The 15,905-nt window shown below is 35.2% G+C and overlaps 1 protein-coding gene across 8 annotated transcripts in view; it reads left to right on the top strand.

Annotated features, from left to right (window-relative positions):
* Nucleotides 1-15,905, top strand: part of Imp (IGF-II mRNA-binding protein) — a 108,510-nt gene that overhangs the window by 75,082 nt on the left and 17,523 nt on the right. For 2 of the 8 annotated variants that reach the window (XM_070306160.1, XM_070306159.1), the window contains exon 1: nucleotides 2,853-3,230. The exons of the other annotated variants lie outside the window; for them this stretch is intronic. In XM_070306160.1, the coding sequence (XP_070162261.1) occupies nucleotides 3,202-3,230 (29 nt within the window). In that variant the 5' untranslated portion in view covers nucleotides 2,853-3,201. Of the gene's footprint in view, nucleotides 1-2,852; nucleotides 3,231-15,905 lie in introns of those variants that run through there. 8 annotated transcript variants of the gene reach the window in all.

Genomic DNA, 15,905 nt, shown 5'->3' with positions numbered 1-15,905 from the left:
CTCCTAAAGTTTAGTGCATCATTTCAGAGATACACCCTATATATTAAATATCTTTATAATAAATTATATATTATATATTGAATGAGATATATTAGGTGTACAACTTTGCTTCCGCCGTTTTTTTTCCGAAATTCGAGGCTTTATTGTAAAAAACTGGTTATTGCTTGTTGAGTTACTCCCAATGATCGTGCCAATTCTTTTTGACTTTGACTCGAGTCTTCATTAAGTAATGCCTCCAATTCTGCATCTTCGAAAACCTTCTCTCTTCCACCGCTATGCCGGTCTTCGACGTGAAAATCACCGTTCTTGAAGCGTTGAAACCACTCACGATACGTTCTTTCGCTAATAGCGGCTTCGCCATAAGTATTTGAGAGCGTTCGATGAGCCTCGGCCGCAGATTTCTTCATGTTGAAGCAGAAAATTAAAACCTCCCGCAAATGACGAGAATTTGGCTCGTAAACTGACATTTTCAATCGAGAATAACTTTATGATGCGGACACAAATCGACTAATGTTTCTATGGGGTTATGTTGACAGATGCCCAAGTTTATCGCATGACGTCTATGATCTATTTATTTCGACCGCTACTTACCGCTAAAGCCATCTATAGGAAAACGGCGGAAGCAAAGTTGTACACCTAATATATTTTTTTACATCTCGACATAAAATCACACAAAGAGATAACGCGGGGAGACACGCGGCTGCGTCCCTGTGAGAAATTCGCGCCGGCGCCAGTGCGCGCCACGCGCGCGCGCCAACTCGCGCGTTCTCTTATCTTTTTTCATATCTTAACGTATAAATGCGCCGCCGCCGCCGCGTCAGCGGCGTCGGCGGCGGCGGCGGCTCGGGTGTTTTCGTGTGCGGGCGACCGAGACGAGGCGCTCCAGTCGACCGGTCGTTCGGATGGCCGCAGTACGCGGTGAGACGCGAGCCAGTGTGCAGTTTTTTTCAGCGGGATACCGAGTATCGCGCGATAACGCGCGAACGCTCGCGCTCTCGATTACGTTTCGACTTCGCGACTATCGCTGCGCGTCGTCATCGTGGACCGTCTCTTCAAGACTCAGGAGAGAGCCGAACGCGATCGAGAGGATCGGCGCCGCTGGATCAGGTGGTAGGTTTTTAACGGAAATGCGTGTGTGTGTGTGTGTGCGTGTGTGCGCGCGCGCGCGCTATTCGCGCAGACACGTGGTAATACGTAATCGTGATAAGAATATGCGCGCCGCGAGAGCCGGGATATGGAGCGAGGCGTGGAAAAGAGAGAAGGGAAAATTAGTCTCTCTTTCCTTCTCTCTCTCTCTCTCTCTCTCTCCCCCTCTCCCTCCCTCCTGCGAACGACGCGTTTTTCCACATCGACAAGCGACGTGGCGCCGACGCAATTTCTGTGTTTTCACGCGATTGACGATCGCGCGCGCGTGTTTGTAGTTTTCCGCGGAGTAGAATTCGCGGAAGAGAGGCTCTCTCGGGATTCGCACGCAGGACCTTTGCAAATTCATGTCTAAGTGTCGCGTATGATAAAATTTCTTCGTGAATATTCTATAATACCTTAGTGAGTGAGGTAAAGGCGCGAAATTTTTGTTACGAATGTGACGATTTGTGCATTAATTAAACGCGACTTACTGAATAATTCGAACTGAATATCTCTCCTTTCGATTTGCCGCGCGTAAAATTATCTCAAAATTGCGACTACATCGAATACGAATTTCTAATTCTGTAAAAATTGTCAACGTTAATCTACAAATATTTTTGAATTACAGACATTGTATGCAAGCTAATTGTAACGGGAGCGCCGATTTCACTTAAAAAAATTCAAAACAGTTTGAGATCATTATCAACTTCTTCATCGGGTCGTCGACAATCGATGGATTAATATTAAAATAGCCAATGTTAATTTCGTATAGCAATATCTCTTAGCGTTCTAATAATGCACGAATTAAAGAGAGATAATTAATTAATCAAGATTTCAATTTCTAACGCCTTAATTGATCGATAAATTAATCAAACGAGCTGTCGTATACATGCACAATATACTTGGAAAATTACACGCGTGCAGGGCTCGTTTCAATCCCCGAAGTGTATCGGGCAGTCGATACGTTACGAGATTCTTCCAACGAGTTCTCTCGCGTGACTCCGATCGAGACTTAGGTTCAATTTCGTGCCAAGAGAGAAAGAGAGAGAGAGAGAGAGAGAACGGTTTCTCTGACTCACTGTGTCTCGTCGACGCACTCGCAGTTTGCCAACGTCATTAACACGCGGCGTCATTAACCCGCGCCACGAGCGCCGCCCAAAGTATGAAAAATAATTTGAGAAAGGAAGTCGAGAAAAAAGAAGACGCGATTCTTCTCTCTTGTAAAACTTACTCGATCTTCTGAGCTTATGCCTCGTACCTTGCATGTTTATCGCCCATTCGTTATCTGAGATTTTTGGAGCAAGAATGCAAGAGTCCACCTCTCTTGTAAGATAATAATAATTATGCATTTTAGACAAATGAGAGCTGAAATATATTACACGGACGAAATATATTGCTAGAGAATTAAAAGTTTGTCTTGATATTTGATTTGTTGATCTTGACAAATTTGTCGAAATTTCTTTTATTTTTTACAAAAGAATATGATTTTACAAAGTAACTCTATCTGTCTCTCACAGTTGTTTATAATCTTCTCTATCTTATCTGTTTCTGTTACAATCTTTTACGCCACTTTAATTTGTAATTCCTTAAACATGAATGCAAATTTAATATATATATATATATGTGGATATAAAATAATATCTATAATTTTTTCAGTGTGATAGAAAGTCTTAAAATTTTTCAACAATATGTAGTAGAAACTCTCTTTGTCAATTAATTTGACAGAGGACAGAGGCATAAATTTGGCTCTCATCGCGCGAATTCTTTTCATCTCATTCTGACATTACGTGTTATTTTTTATTCTCGCGGATCTATCCCTAGTTTCGCGTTAAAATTTCGCGAGCTTTTCTCGGATACTCGAGAACGCCGCGCGAAACACGTGGTGCGCAGCTTTTTATTCGTGAATTGACGATCACGAGGTACATGGGTGGGTGAAAGAGACGAGAGAGGGAGAGAGAAAAACGAAGTTCGCAAGGATAGAATCATTTTTCGATGTACACATCGCTAACGAGCACGGAGACGAATTAGAAGGTCGACCATCCGTTAGAAGCCGACGAATCTCTCGTTAGTGTCTCGATGCGTCTTCCTGTGTTGTGGACGAAACCGTAAGAAAATTATTTACAATGTATTTTTTTAAACAATTATTTGTTTTTTTTCTTTTTGGCACTAATTAATTTGTCTTATTATTCTGTATATAGAAGTATTACGGTAAAATTATCGAAAACTGAATATTTTACGAAATATTGTATTTTTTATATCAAAATATGTCAGATTAAAATATAAAATAACTCAAAAAGTACTTGATAAAAAAATACTTTATTATAGTGTTTTGGAAAGCTCTCGATGTTAGCTACAAGAATACTAAATAAAAAATGGGAGTTTCCATTTAAGACTTTAAAGTTGACCTTTACATGACCTTCAAATGATTTTCCAAGGTCAAATCATTGTCACCATCTTACGGCCCCCTTGAAGCCACATAACTTTTGTTTGAAACATTTTTCGATTTAACGCAGTGTTTCTGAGATATTTGAGTGGGTCCTTTAAAATGGGACACCCTGTATAATTGTAGAGATAGAGGGTATCGTTGAGAGTAAAAATTTGATATCCCTCTTCTTGAAGAAATCCATCAATTTTTATCTAGCAAAAACTCGACGAGCATTAAACTTGCTAATCGAATCTCGGATCATTGATGGGGAAATTCATCGAACTTCACTCTCGGTGAATCGCATCAAGATTGCGTGCAAATGTAAATGCGTATGCGTAAATGAACGCATGATTTTACAAATAATACATTATTTGTGCCGAGCATCATTCATTCTTACATACGCACCGGCCTTTATTCTCTTACATATTAATTCGTGCAATCCTACAAACACTTTCCCGCGGTCCCGCGCTCTTAATCGGGCCTGACCGGAAACCGCGTAGACTTGGTAGCCGCGCCCGATAATATTATGCAAAGAGTTATGCAAAATTATTGCCCGTGTCGTCGCTCGCCGATTGGCGACGCCGATGCATCGGATGCCGCTATCTTCCTTCACGAAGCGTCCGAGATATCGGCGTTTGTTCGGCGTATCCGGGATTTGGGTCGTCGTCGCGTAACCGCAACTCGTAATCTCTGCAACTCGCGCGCGTAAATAAACCATCATCCATTCACACGCTCGACTTCGACCCGCCATTCTGTTTGCGAACGCTTGAAGAAAATTAGATTGCATCGATACGGAGAACGAGTCATTTGTTACGATATTTATACATTCATTTAACGGAGTATCGTGAAAAGAGAAATTTTTATATTTTCAATAAATTTTTATTTATAAATTTAATAATTGTATGTTAATTATTATAATTTGAATAAGAATGTTTATATTAATTTTTTTATTTGTAATAATACAACAAGTATGTGTAATTGGCTGTAGCTTAATGCAATGATGTTTTATATAATGCAAGTATTAATATAAAATCGTGCAGTAAAGGAATAGGAAGAGCTTTGCGTGAGAATGATTTTTGAATTGCGATGTTTACATGTCATTATTCGAGAAATATGATTTAACGAGAATCGCGTGATTTATTCATAATAATGAAAATAACGCTAATGAATAAACCGCGTGCTTTCTCTATATTTGACAGATTGAGAAATAAATAAAGCATATACGCGGATTGCGATCCGGGCTTATTACGCGTAACATGTATAATGACACGTATAACGATCCGTTGAACACGATGACACATCGATCGGCCATGTCACTAACTTTTCCGTTGACGAATGATCTCGTTAAGACACTTGTTGCTTCTCGACCCAACGGATTTAGCATAAGCGAATGACATCGTCGCCGTCGAAAGAAAGATAATTTTATAAATATTTAAGGAAGATTATATTTATAATTATATTTTATTATATTTTGGAAAAATCACAAACATGTATAAATATTTTAAAAATTATTTAAGCGTGGCTTTGCATTCTTTGTTACATTTTTGATTTTAATCTTTATACGGTAAATTCGCACACATATAATTCAAAAAATTGCTTCCTTCCTTATTTTTCTTATCTATATTTTGGGCTGGATAAACTTTATTGGCAAATCTTTTCCTCGTGAATCGGAGTAGAATGAATTGGAATGAAAATAATCTATTATGACACAATACAACGAGAATATTTCGGTGATATACATATTTGATAATACATAGATACTTGTAACAAGACGATATAAAATTGAAAGGTTAATGCGAGGATCTTTTTATAGCGTTATATTTTTACGTTTAATGCATTACACGCGCTCTATTCATGACAAATCATAGATTATAGAGTGAGTGTACAAGGATGCCTTTACGGTGTTTGCGCGATATCTAGGGTTGCACGAGATACCAAGACTAGTTTTGGTCTTGTCTTGATCTTGTCTTGAATTTCAAGACAAGATCGAGACAAGATTTTAAATTAATTATCAAGACAATACAAAAACAAATTATCAAGATTCTTGATCTTATCGAGAAGTCTTGGTTTTTAAAAAAAGTTATCTAATTGTTCCCGATCTCTGAACGGAGATTTTAATTAATATGGAAATAGGCGAGAAAGACAAAAAGTTTTATTTATTGTTGGTAAATAAAAATATTTATAAATTTAAAAACTTTAAAAAATTTAAATTTAAAGAGTCTGCGCATCATTATCGTTACACACTTTAATATGACATAAAAATAGCGCAAATTAATTACTTTATATTACTTAATTTATAAAGTTTAATTTCAATACTTACGTTTAAAGATATATCTATCGCTTTTTGTTTTTCTGACAATATTTTATTTTTCATTGCTTTTAATCCAAATTAATCTTCATACGCTTTTTTATGATCTTTCTCCAAATGTTTTTTTAATCCAGTAGTGTTACTATTTTTCATTTTTATTTCTTTAGTCACATTTTCTTTTTGACATAATAAACATACGCCGATTTTTTCATTGTTTCTTGTTTCATACTTGAAATAAGTTTTCTATGCGCATTGTTTAACTGCACTTACTTCCGAACTTTCATTATCACTTTCGGAAATGTTTGCATGTTCAGCGGAAGAACTTGGTTTAGTTTTTAGACTGCGTCTGCACAATCGAGACGTGAGCATACGCGGTAAAGAACAAACGAAAATCGTGCTCGGCGCTTCGGATAACAGAAGAAATCAGATATACTTACTAGTTTCTGTTTTTTTATCAAGCTGACGAATAATTTAGTGTTAAATAAAAACTGTTAATAAAAATCAAGGCAAGACAAGACAAGACAAGACCTTTGATACAAAAATCCTCTCAAGACCAAGACAATGTGATTACGATCATTGTAGATAATTAACATAAGGAAAAGTCACTCGAAAGATTTTGCACGAGTCATTGATGGCGTCGATTCTGTCATCTTCATCGCGTCGGATGATTCAGCGTAACTCAGATTGTGAGAAACGGTATAATCGTCACGCTATTCGATATACATATATCTAACCAACCGATGCAGATTATGTTTGCGATGTACAAATGCACATTTAGCGACCGCGTTACAATGTGCGTGCATTATTGTAGTCGCGCACACAATTAAACCGGTGACCCGAAATCAACGTTTTGTGCCAAAACTGGTAAGAATAAAAAATTTTGTATTAGTCATCGATCGAAAAAACGTAGGTGTGTCAAGTTTAATGCAAATCCGTTGAAAATTGGCAGAGTTATTCATGGTGACCATATATGAGTCATTACCAGTGAACTGGTTAAAAGATCTTTTTTGCGAAACTAAATATCTCTTACAATTAATTTCTGACCATCTTAATATCTTTTTTTAACAACAAATGAATTGACACATATCTGAAAGATATACAATATATCTTGTCTATATAAGATTTACGGATAAAAAATTCCAAACTCGATCGCGAATGTAACAATGTGAATTTTAAGAAAGCCCATGAAAAATCCGCGCAGTTTGTTGATAAAATTTTACATATATATTTTTTTATATATTTTATACATTTTTTCGATCTTACAAAGAGAAATATATATATAAATTCAAAAACTGTAGGAGCTGTGTATTTTTCTAGAGCTATATCCCGAGAGTTGAGGGTTAAAAAACATTTCAAATATTTAGAAGCGAAACAAAATTTTTATTGTATTATTTACTAACGTTTGTGTAACGATGAGTTTCGCGTTGCCAACTCGAAAGTCATTAACTTACCTTGCTTCTACTTCGCTTCACGAAGTGTACAGCGAACGTTATCCCTCTGATAAGACCGTAGTGAATCTTTCGTAATGATCACGTCATCGTTGTGACAACGTGATCCGCATAACTTCGTGAACAAATTCATGACAAGGATACATACATCTTCTCGGCATTGATTCATCGCGTCTTTTTCTTTTTCTTTATCACTTAGCTTCGACGAATCACCGGAAATCGTCATCACATTGCCGCTAACGTTATTCAGAATACTGTATTCAGAAATGCGCATACGGTGCATCTTTCCAAGTATTTAGATGAATAAGAAAAAAAGTATATTAATAAATAACATTAATATATAATATATAACACACTCTAGTTAGTTTTTATTTTAATCTCTTATATTAATTTTTCATTTATTACGTAAAAACGGATAATTGAAATTTATGTTATGTTATATATTAATATAAAAATGAAAAGTGCCGGCGATTTCAATTAGTAATCAAGATCGCTTCGATAACAACAACAATCTCGTAATAGAATAAATTACAAATTTTTACGATAAGAAAGAGAAACGAATTTAAATCATACTTTGTTTTCAGTATCGTTTTGACGATAATATTATTACTTTAACTTGCATTTTCGTTCGTGTCGTCCTGTACATAAACAGAAAGATAGAGAATTTTTACGAAGAGTGTGTATTCCGTATCGTGAAGAAAATTCACTGACGTTATCCCGAGGATTTAATATCGAATTTTGCATTTAACCATGTATTAGGTGTACAACTTTGCTTCCGCCGTTTTCCTATAGATGGCTTTAGCGGTAAGTAGCGGTCGACATAAATAGATCATAGACGTCATGCGATAAACTTGGGCATCTGTCAACATAACCCCATAGAAACATTAGTCGATTTGTGTCCGCGTCGTAAAGTTATTCTCGATTGAAAATGTCAGTTTACGAGCCAAATTCTCGTCATTTGCGGGAGGTTTTAATTTTCTGCTTCAATATGAAGAAATCTGCGGCCGAGGCTCATCGAATACTCTCAAATACTTATGGCGAAGCCGCTATTAGTGAAAGAACGTGTCGTGAGTGGTTTCAACGCTTCAAGAACGGTGATTTACACGTCGAAGACCGGCATAGCGGTGGAAGAGAGAAGGTTTTCGAAGATGCAGAATTGGAGGCATTACTTAATGAAGACTCGAGTCAAAGAGTCAAAAAGAATTGGCACGATTATTGGGAGTGACTCAACAAGCAATTTCAAAACGAATCATAAATGTATAACCAGTTTTTTACAATAAAGCCTCGAATTTCGGGAAAAAAAAACGGCGGAAGCAAAGTTGTACACCTAATAAATTAGCACGCGTGTACGCTCTTAGAACAGCCCTCGTTATCGCGAATATAAATGCAATATCGTAAACATCCGAGATGGGGGAGGGTGGGAGGGCTACACACCATCGTGGTGGTATGCGCGCATGTTTTTGATACGCGCCTAATCGCCGTGACATAATCGGTGTACCGCCAGCGTGGCACGACACGATCTCGTAATATAATCGATGCCTTTCTCGGGAAGAGCCGCGCTGCGGCTCGTTTGAAAGCCCCGCGTTAACACGATCTCTACCCGGGTGATCCCCCGGAGGATAATTTTTCCAGCACAAAGAGAAAGATCTCTGAACGTTATGTATTATACATTGACGCGCCGACACCCTGTGAAATCTCGCATTGTTGATTGATTATTATTATTTTTTTTTTTTTATCGTATATATTGCGGGCCCTTTTCTTCCATTCGTCAAGGCAAAGATGTTTCAACGAACTATTTTTGCAAATGGACACTTTGAAAATGCGATTTGAATAAAACTATTAGAAGATACGGTATCGCTTTTCACGCTATCATGTATTTTACAATTTTTATTTTCAAAATAAATAAAAAACGAGAAAAGGCTCACCCATGTTTCGATACGAAATATATATATATATATATAATGACTGTCTCTATTAATTAATTTAATGAAAATCACGTGCACATATAAATTACTAAAATCATCGCTTTAAACATATTGATGTACGAAGCGTAAACGTTCGCGTATTATTGAACGAAGGAAAAGAATGTGGGAAAGAATCGGACGACGGGTGACCTAAAGTTTGAATGTAAAAACTAGGTCACACACAGAGACAGAACCGAACGAGACTACCGGGTTCAATTCAATTCCACTCGCGGAACTCGCGACAGCTCGATATTATTGAACTCAAATAAGCGCGTGCTTTTGTTCTCGCACGGCACGGCACGGCCGCCCTCTGGAGGCCGGGTTAAAAATAAAGGCGAGACCATTTAGCGGTCTTCTACATCGGGGCTGGTCTTGGCATATATAATACGATTGCGAACTGGGATTCGGTGTTTTTTTTTTTCTACCGGAATAAGCGTAACGAGTATTTTGGTTATTTTTTAATCCCCAAAAACCTTAAATTTATGAAATTAAAGTTTATTAAATAGAGAAAATTCGTTATTCGCCGCACAAAAATAAGCTCGTAGCTTTTTAACTCATGTTTTACAGAACATGATATATTTAACGCGATGTGCACTATAATTGTTGTAAAGAAAAAATAATTTGAATAGAACAGGTTAATTGCATATACAACGTATTTAATTTAAACTGCGTATATATTTAATTTTTTGTCATTTTACAATACAATACTACAATTTTAAAGCAGTGCTGGCGACATTTATTTTAATTATAACTCTTAATTACCGATCTCCCGTCACTCTCTCTCTCTCTTTTGGAAATCTATCATCCTCTATCTATCGGTATAAATATCGTTTGCGACGACTATATAAGTCGATGTAATGTGATTAGCGAAGCTAATTACATTAACACGCTTTTATCGCACAAACGATCAACAAATAAGATAATGACGACACGATAGTTAAAATACAGATACAGAAAACTGTTCTATATATCACTGTAGCTTCGTTAATTCTATTCCCCCCCCCCCCCGCACGAAAAGAGATATTTTCTCGACAGAGCGAGAAAATATCATCGATGAATTCAATCGAGAGACTGCATCTCGCTTTCTCATATATATACAGATAATCGTTCTCTATTACACGCCTCAATCGACATCCGTTGCTTTCTCGCGGAAGCTCTCCAAAAGGAAGAAAGCATCACAAGGGCGAGAGAGAGAAAGGGAAAAAAAGCGAGATTTATCGGCGTCGAAATGGCGTTTCGCGCGATCGAACACGAGGCCGGGTCGTTATACCTGACATGATCGTTCAATATATGTATTATCTGTATATATATATATATATGTGTGTGTATGTGTGTGTGTGTGTATCGATCTTTCTTGCCATTCGCTAGCGCGTTTACAACGATATCGAATGTAAATAGTCACGCATTCGATATCTTCCCTCGAAATGGAGCACGTATGAGAAAATCTTCCTGCGTAAATAAAATCGTAATCACATGATACGGCAAACCCCGAGATTATTGTATTATATGCATATATATACATATATATATAGGATATTCCGTAATCGATTGATACAACCGAGAAGGTGATAATTTTACATGAAGAAATAAGTCGAAAATGGAGAAAAAAAATAGTTTCATTCGTGGCTTAATTTTTTTATTTTGAAAAAATGAATAATTAATAACATACACGGAAAAGATTTTTATATTACAAATTACATGAAAAATACAATACATTTTCTTTTGCAACATTTTACATTAGTAAAATTAGAATATATGTATTAGAATTTTTTATTACCGCAAAAAATGTAAATTTTACGTTTTATGCATTTGTTTTTCTGCATTTTCCAAATATTTAAATAATTAAATATAATGTCCTTTTGTGTAAAATACAAAACGTGTATAATATTATCGAGTAAAAAAATATTGTGATATTTGTTACAAGTTGACATGATTCGCAATTATGATATAAAAATTATATTAGATTTTTTTACTATAATATTTTCTGTGAGTGCATTATTACTGTTTTAATGATTTCAAATGATGATCTTGTACTTTATCAAATTTATTTTGCGACAATGGGCCTATTGAAATACAAAAATATATCTCGAAAGACTTTAAAATTTTATTTTGAAATTTTTTCTAGATACATTTTCTTTTTTTACGGAAAATTTTAGATGATTTTAAATTATTTTACTAAATGGATCGTTATATTTTTATATTTTTATAATAGTTGAATTCGAGACGAATTCTGCAATTCTGTGACACAGGAGACTCATTCGAGATCATTCAAACTTAAAAAGGCGTAAATATTAATTAAAATTATTATTAATCTTTCTAATTGCAATGCCAATTTTCTCGAATGTACATATATAAAAGCGAAATTGACGGTGGGGAATGTACATTCGTATTTTCATCTTTTTTTATACATATATAAATATGAGGAGAAGTCGAATAACTTGAATAAACTCTGACAAGAAGTGGCAGGAAGCCCTTGGAGAATCGCGGTCGTTCGCGCTGAATGAACGTAAGGCGCTACGAGTCCATCCGTTAATAATTCCGACGCTGAGTCATCGTTTCCAACAAAATACGCCCACCGTCATCGCTTCGTGCATTCGAAATGACGTCGGTCGCTGACACCACGGTCACGTGACGCGTGTGCCTCTCGAGCGTCTTCGGCGCCAACGAATGATTCTCGCTCGGAATGCCAAAGTTCTTTCGGTAAATACGAAGTGACATGTTTTTCGAACTATTTTCAGTCGATGACAATTTGGGAAAAATCCTAATGCGCATCGAATAATAAAACTAGATAATAAAGCTAGGTAATGCCTTCCGGGAAGTGATCGACAATCGATTAAACATACTTTATCATTCGCTCTCTGTTGATTCTTGTATAAACGTATAGCTTTATGCTACTGTGATCCGTCAACGAATGATCGGCTAAATAATACAAGATATTACATCGTTATTTCCTAAAGAGAAAAGCTATCTCTTTCTCTCATTCTTTACTTGCCATTCTGGCTCTTATCTATTTTCTTTCCTAATCTATATATGATATAAGCGCGCGAACTGCGTATTTCTGGATGAAAATACGTTAAACTCTACTTATAGTAGAGGAACTCCGCTTATAGTTTACGGAAGAGAGTCTACAATCGTGCTTTAGATATAATACCTATTTTTATCTCCACAATGCTCTGATATCTTTTCACGCATACATTGTCCGGTTCATGTGTACCACAAATCGCTAACGCCGTACAGTGTATATATTTTTTAGCCCATTTCCTATCCTCGAATTGTTATATCTTTTTTCTCTCTTCTCCCACCCGTCCCACACACGAAGGTTAAATTAAACTACTGCGTTGTATTAATATGTATAATAATTACGGAGCGATAACGAGGACGTGATATCCAACGATGTCCATAGTCTAACACGACGCTCTTAGATGTTTGCGATTATTCGCAAACGTTGTGCAATCTTTGCTTTCGGATGATACGATCCCGCCGGCGCCGCCGTCTTGTCTCTTAAATTTCTCTTTTAAATTGTTTTTTTTTTTTTTTCAATTCTCTATCTTCGTCTTTTTTTTAATTTCTACATGTAACGCGCCGATCGTGCTACAATGTACTCAACATGCATCTATCTATTTAGTAGGTCTAGATGCTTTATTTGTAAAGTCCCGCCGATTTCCCGATGCATTTATTGCCTTCACAATTTTATACTTACAAGATATTTTTTTCTTAGTGAGTAAAAAATAAATTATTTCCTGTTGACGGTTAAACGCTTTAATATAATATAATAACATGACGTGAAATGTCAAGTTTTCGCTCTTATTTGGAAATATACCGTGAAAAAAAAATTTATATAGGAATTGACTTTAAATTAAATTAGATGTTAAAGACGGTGAGAATAATATTCTCCATTCCAACTTGAATTTGTGTAATTTTCTAAATATTGCACATATATATGATACGTTAGTTTCGCAATGTTGCGTCATTACGTTCGTGCAAAAATAATTCGGAATAATTTTTATCACCGCTTTATAACGTTAAAAGTCAGATTTATAGTTCTTTTATATAAAAATCAATAAGTACAGGAATATATGAAAATCGAAGTGCTTTGATTTTTGGAAAACAGGATGATAATAAAATAGAAATTTTTATCTCGTATCTTTTTATTTATAGATCCTCTTGATTATAATTTGAAACAAGAGTACGTCTCTTCTTTTTTCCTCTAAATTTATTTCATATTTGAATTCTATTGTTATATGAGATTTTAAATTAAATTATTTTTTATCAACAATTTATATATATATATCAATGATGTAATACATGAATGAACATATCAAATTACATAGACTTTCTGTAAAAGATATTTGAAAAAAGGATAATAAGCTCGATTATAAATCTGTTTAATAATTAACGTCATTCTTTAATTATTCGCTCATAATGTTTCCTCTGTATGGACACATCGCGTTACATAATTTAATTTGCATCATTTTGTTTTGTCTTCGAAATCTTCTACATAATTTCCGCCTTCGTATTGAGATTCTCCCGTATAACGTTTTCGCACTCGGCGAATCGCGAAAACATCCGCTTTGGACGAAAACGTTGATTCATCAAGACGAGAAAGCCACGTTGAAAGAAAATGACGATGAAGCGTGCTCGAAAATACACGTTTGCCGATTTTAAAAATGAACGCCTTGCTCTTGACAATTACTGTAGATTGAAATTTTTGCTCCTACTTTCATCTTCAATTTTCTCATTTTTATGAATTTTAGAGAACTTTAATAAGTTTAATTTATAGTAGGAATTGAGAGGGAGCCTCTCTACCTCTCTTTTTATCTCTCCCAATTTGTACCTCAAATAAGCAGTAAACAAACAATTCCTTGCATGTCTTCGATAAAAATTTTGCGTGTCTTAGGTATCACTTTTGCATTGTAAAAGACCGAGAAATTTTCTTGAGAAATTTTCTCGAGAAGAATCGACACTTTCTCTTGGCGAAAGATGTAAAGAGACGGAACGCAGTATCTAAGCAAGATAATTTGAGATTCGAATTGTGTAATCTCTGAAAATTTTCATCTCGCTGACGACGAGACGCGCGGGGGGACGTTCTCGAAATTATTTTTCCTCCTCTGAGAGTTATTATCCTCTCGTCATTTCTGTCGGAACTTCTTTTGCTTTATCAGACTGCGCTTCCGGCGACGTCTTTAATTCGATCAGTCGATTTTCTGAGATATTAATTTACGCATCTTGTCACAAAGAAGAAACATCGATAAAACTTGGTTGACGCATACGGCGTTGGCCGCAATACAAATATACATACTGTAGAAATAGGGTGCGAGTAGCTCTAGTTAGCTGCCAATGTCAATATTAACAATCCTCGTTGCGCGTCTACCTTACCTATCTATCTTATCCGTAGATAGTGCAACGACACCAGTTGGCACGTTTCCATATATCGTCGCTTATCGCTTAATAAAATTCCCTTCTTAGTATCCCTTTCGATAGAAAATAATTTATTTTGTGTCTAACTTCTCATATTTTTCGTCCATCTTTTCTATAGACTTTTTACGAAACACATCAGAGGAATATATACACATCTCGAATTTACTTTGAATTTCTTCTTCATTATTTTTATATACCTAATCGTTTATTATCTTTCGAAGAAACACAATTTTATTTTGAATCTGTACGCTGTTTGCAACGTATGTTACATTATGCTTTCGTGTTTAATTATGTATACAATAATAATTTATCTAACATTCTACGATCGACAAAATTTATATTACACCAAATTATTAAATAAGTCCCCGCAGTCAATAATATAAATTAATGAATAAATGTAGAAATGGAATCCGATCTATCTTAGTAATTAAAGCAATTAGAACTATTAGTATAATTAATTTATGATTATTTAATATAAATCTATATCTCAACTTTCATATATAAGTGTTATTCCAGTAGATATTAATAATTTAATATCCTCAATTATTTATAATTTATTTTATTTAATACAATTATTGATTAAATAAAAAAATAATAATTCTATTATTTATTTTATTTATTTGAGCTTAGTCCTTGCCTTTCGGCTTAGGACGAACTTCCGGTTACACAATTTTCTTCATCCACTCTGCGCTTATATATAAATTTCAATTTAAATTTAAACTTAGATTTGCCTTTAATAGGAACTCGATTAAATCTAGAATTAAAACTAAAACTAAAATTAAAACTAAAATTAAAATTAAAATTAAAATTAAAATCAAAATTAAAACCAAAATCAAATTCATAATTCAAATTCCAATTGACGCTGGGGCTATATAAAATAGAATTGGATAAACTTTACAATAAAATAAAATAAAATAAAATAAAATCAAGAATCAAAAACACAATCAAAATCAAAATAATAAATATACAAATAAATATAAACGCATCTCTATCCTTCCTCTGCCGCCTTCTTCCTTTCTTCTTCTATTCTCCTTAGTACTATCAGCCCTTGTCCATCCTCCCCCAACACTTTTTCTATCTCCTCTTTCTGTCCCGTCTTTTCACATTCCTTGAGTACATGCCACATGCTTTCTACCTCTTTCTTACATAGCCTGCATACTTTTTCCTCTTCTGCTTTCCAGTATTCTTTTTCTCTTGCTTCATTGCCGCACCTGAAC

This window comes from Polyergus mexicanus, unplaced genomic scaffold (genome assembly GCF_030449975.1).
Source record: "Polyergus mexicanus isolate NDT 795.1 unplaced genomic scaffold, iyPolMexi1.0 SCAF_13, whole genome shotgun sequence".
In the NCBI taxonomy this organism is placed as follows: Eukaryota; Metazoa; Arthropoda; class Insecta; order Hymenoptera; family Formicidae; genus Polyergus; species Polyergus mexicanus.
This window is presented reverse-complemented; position numbering and strand designations above follow the sequence as displayed.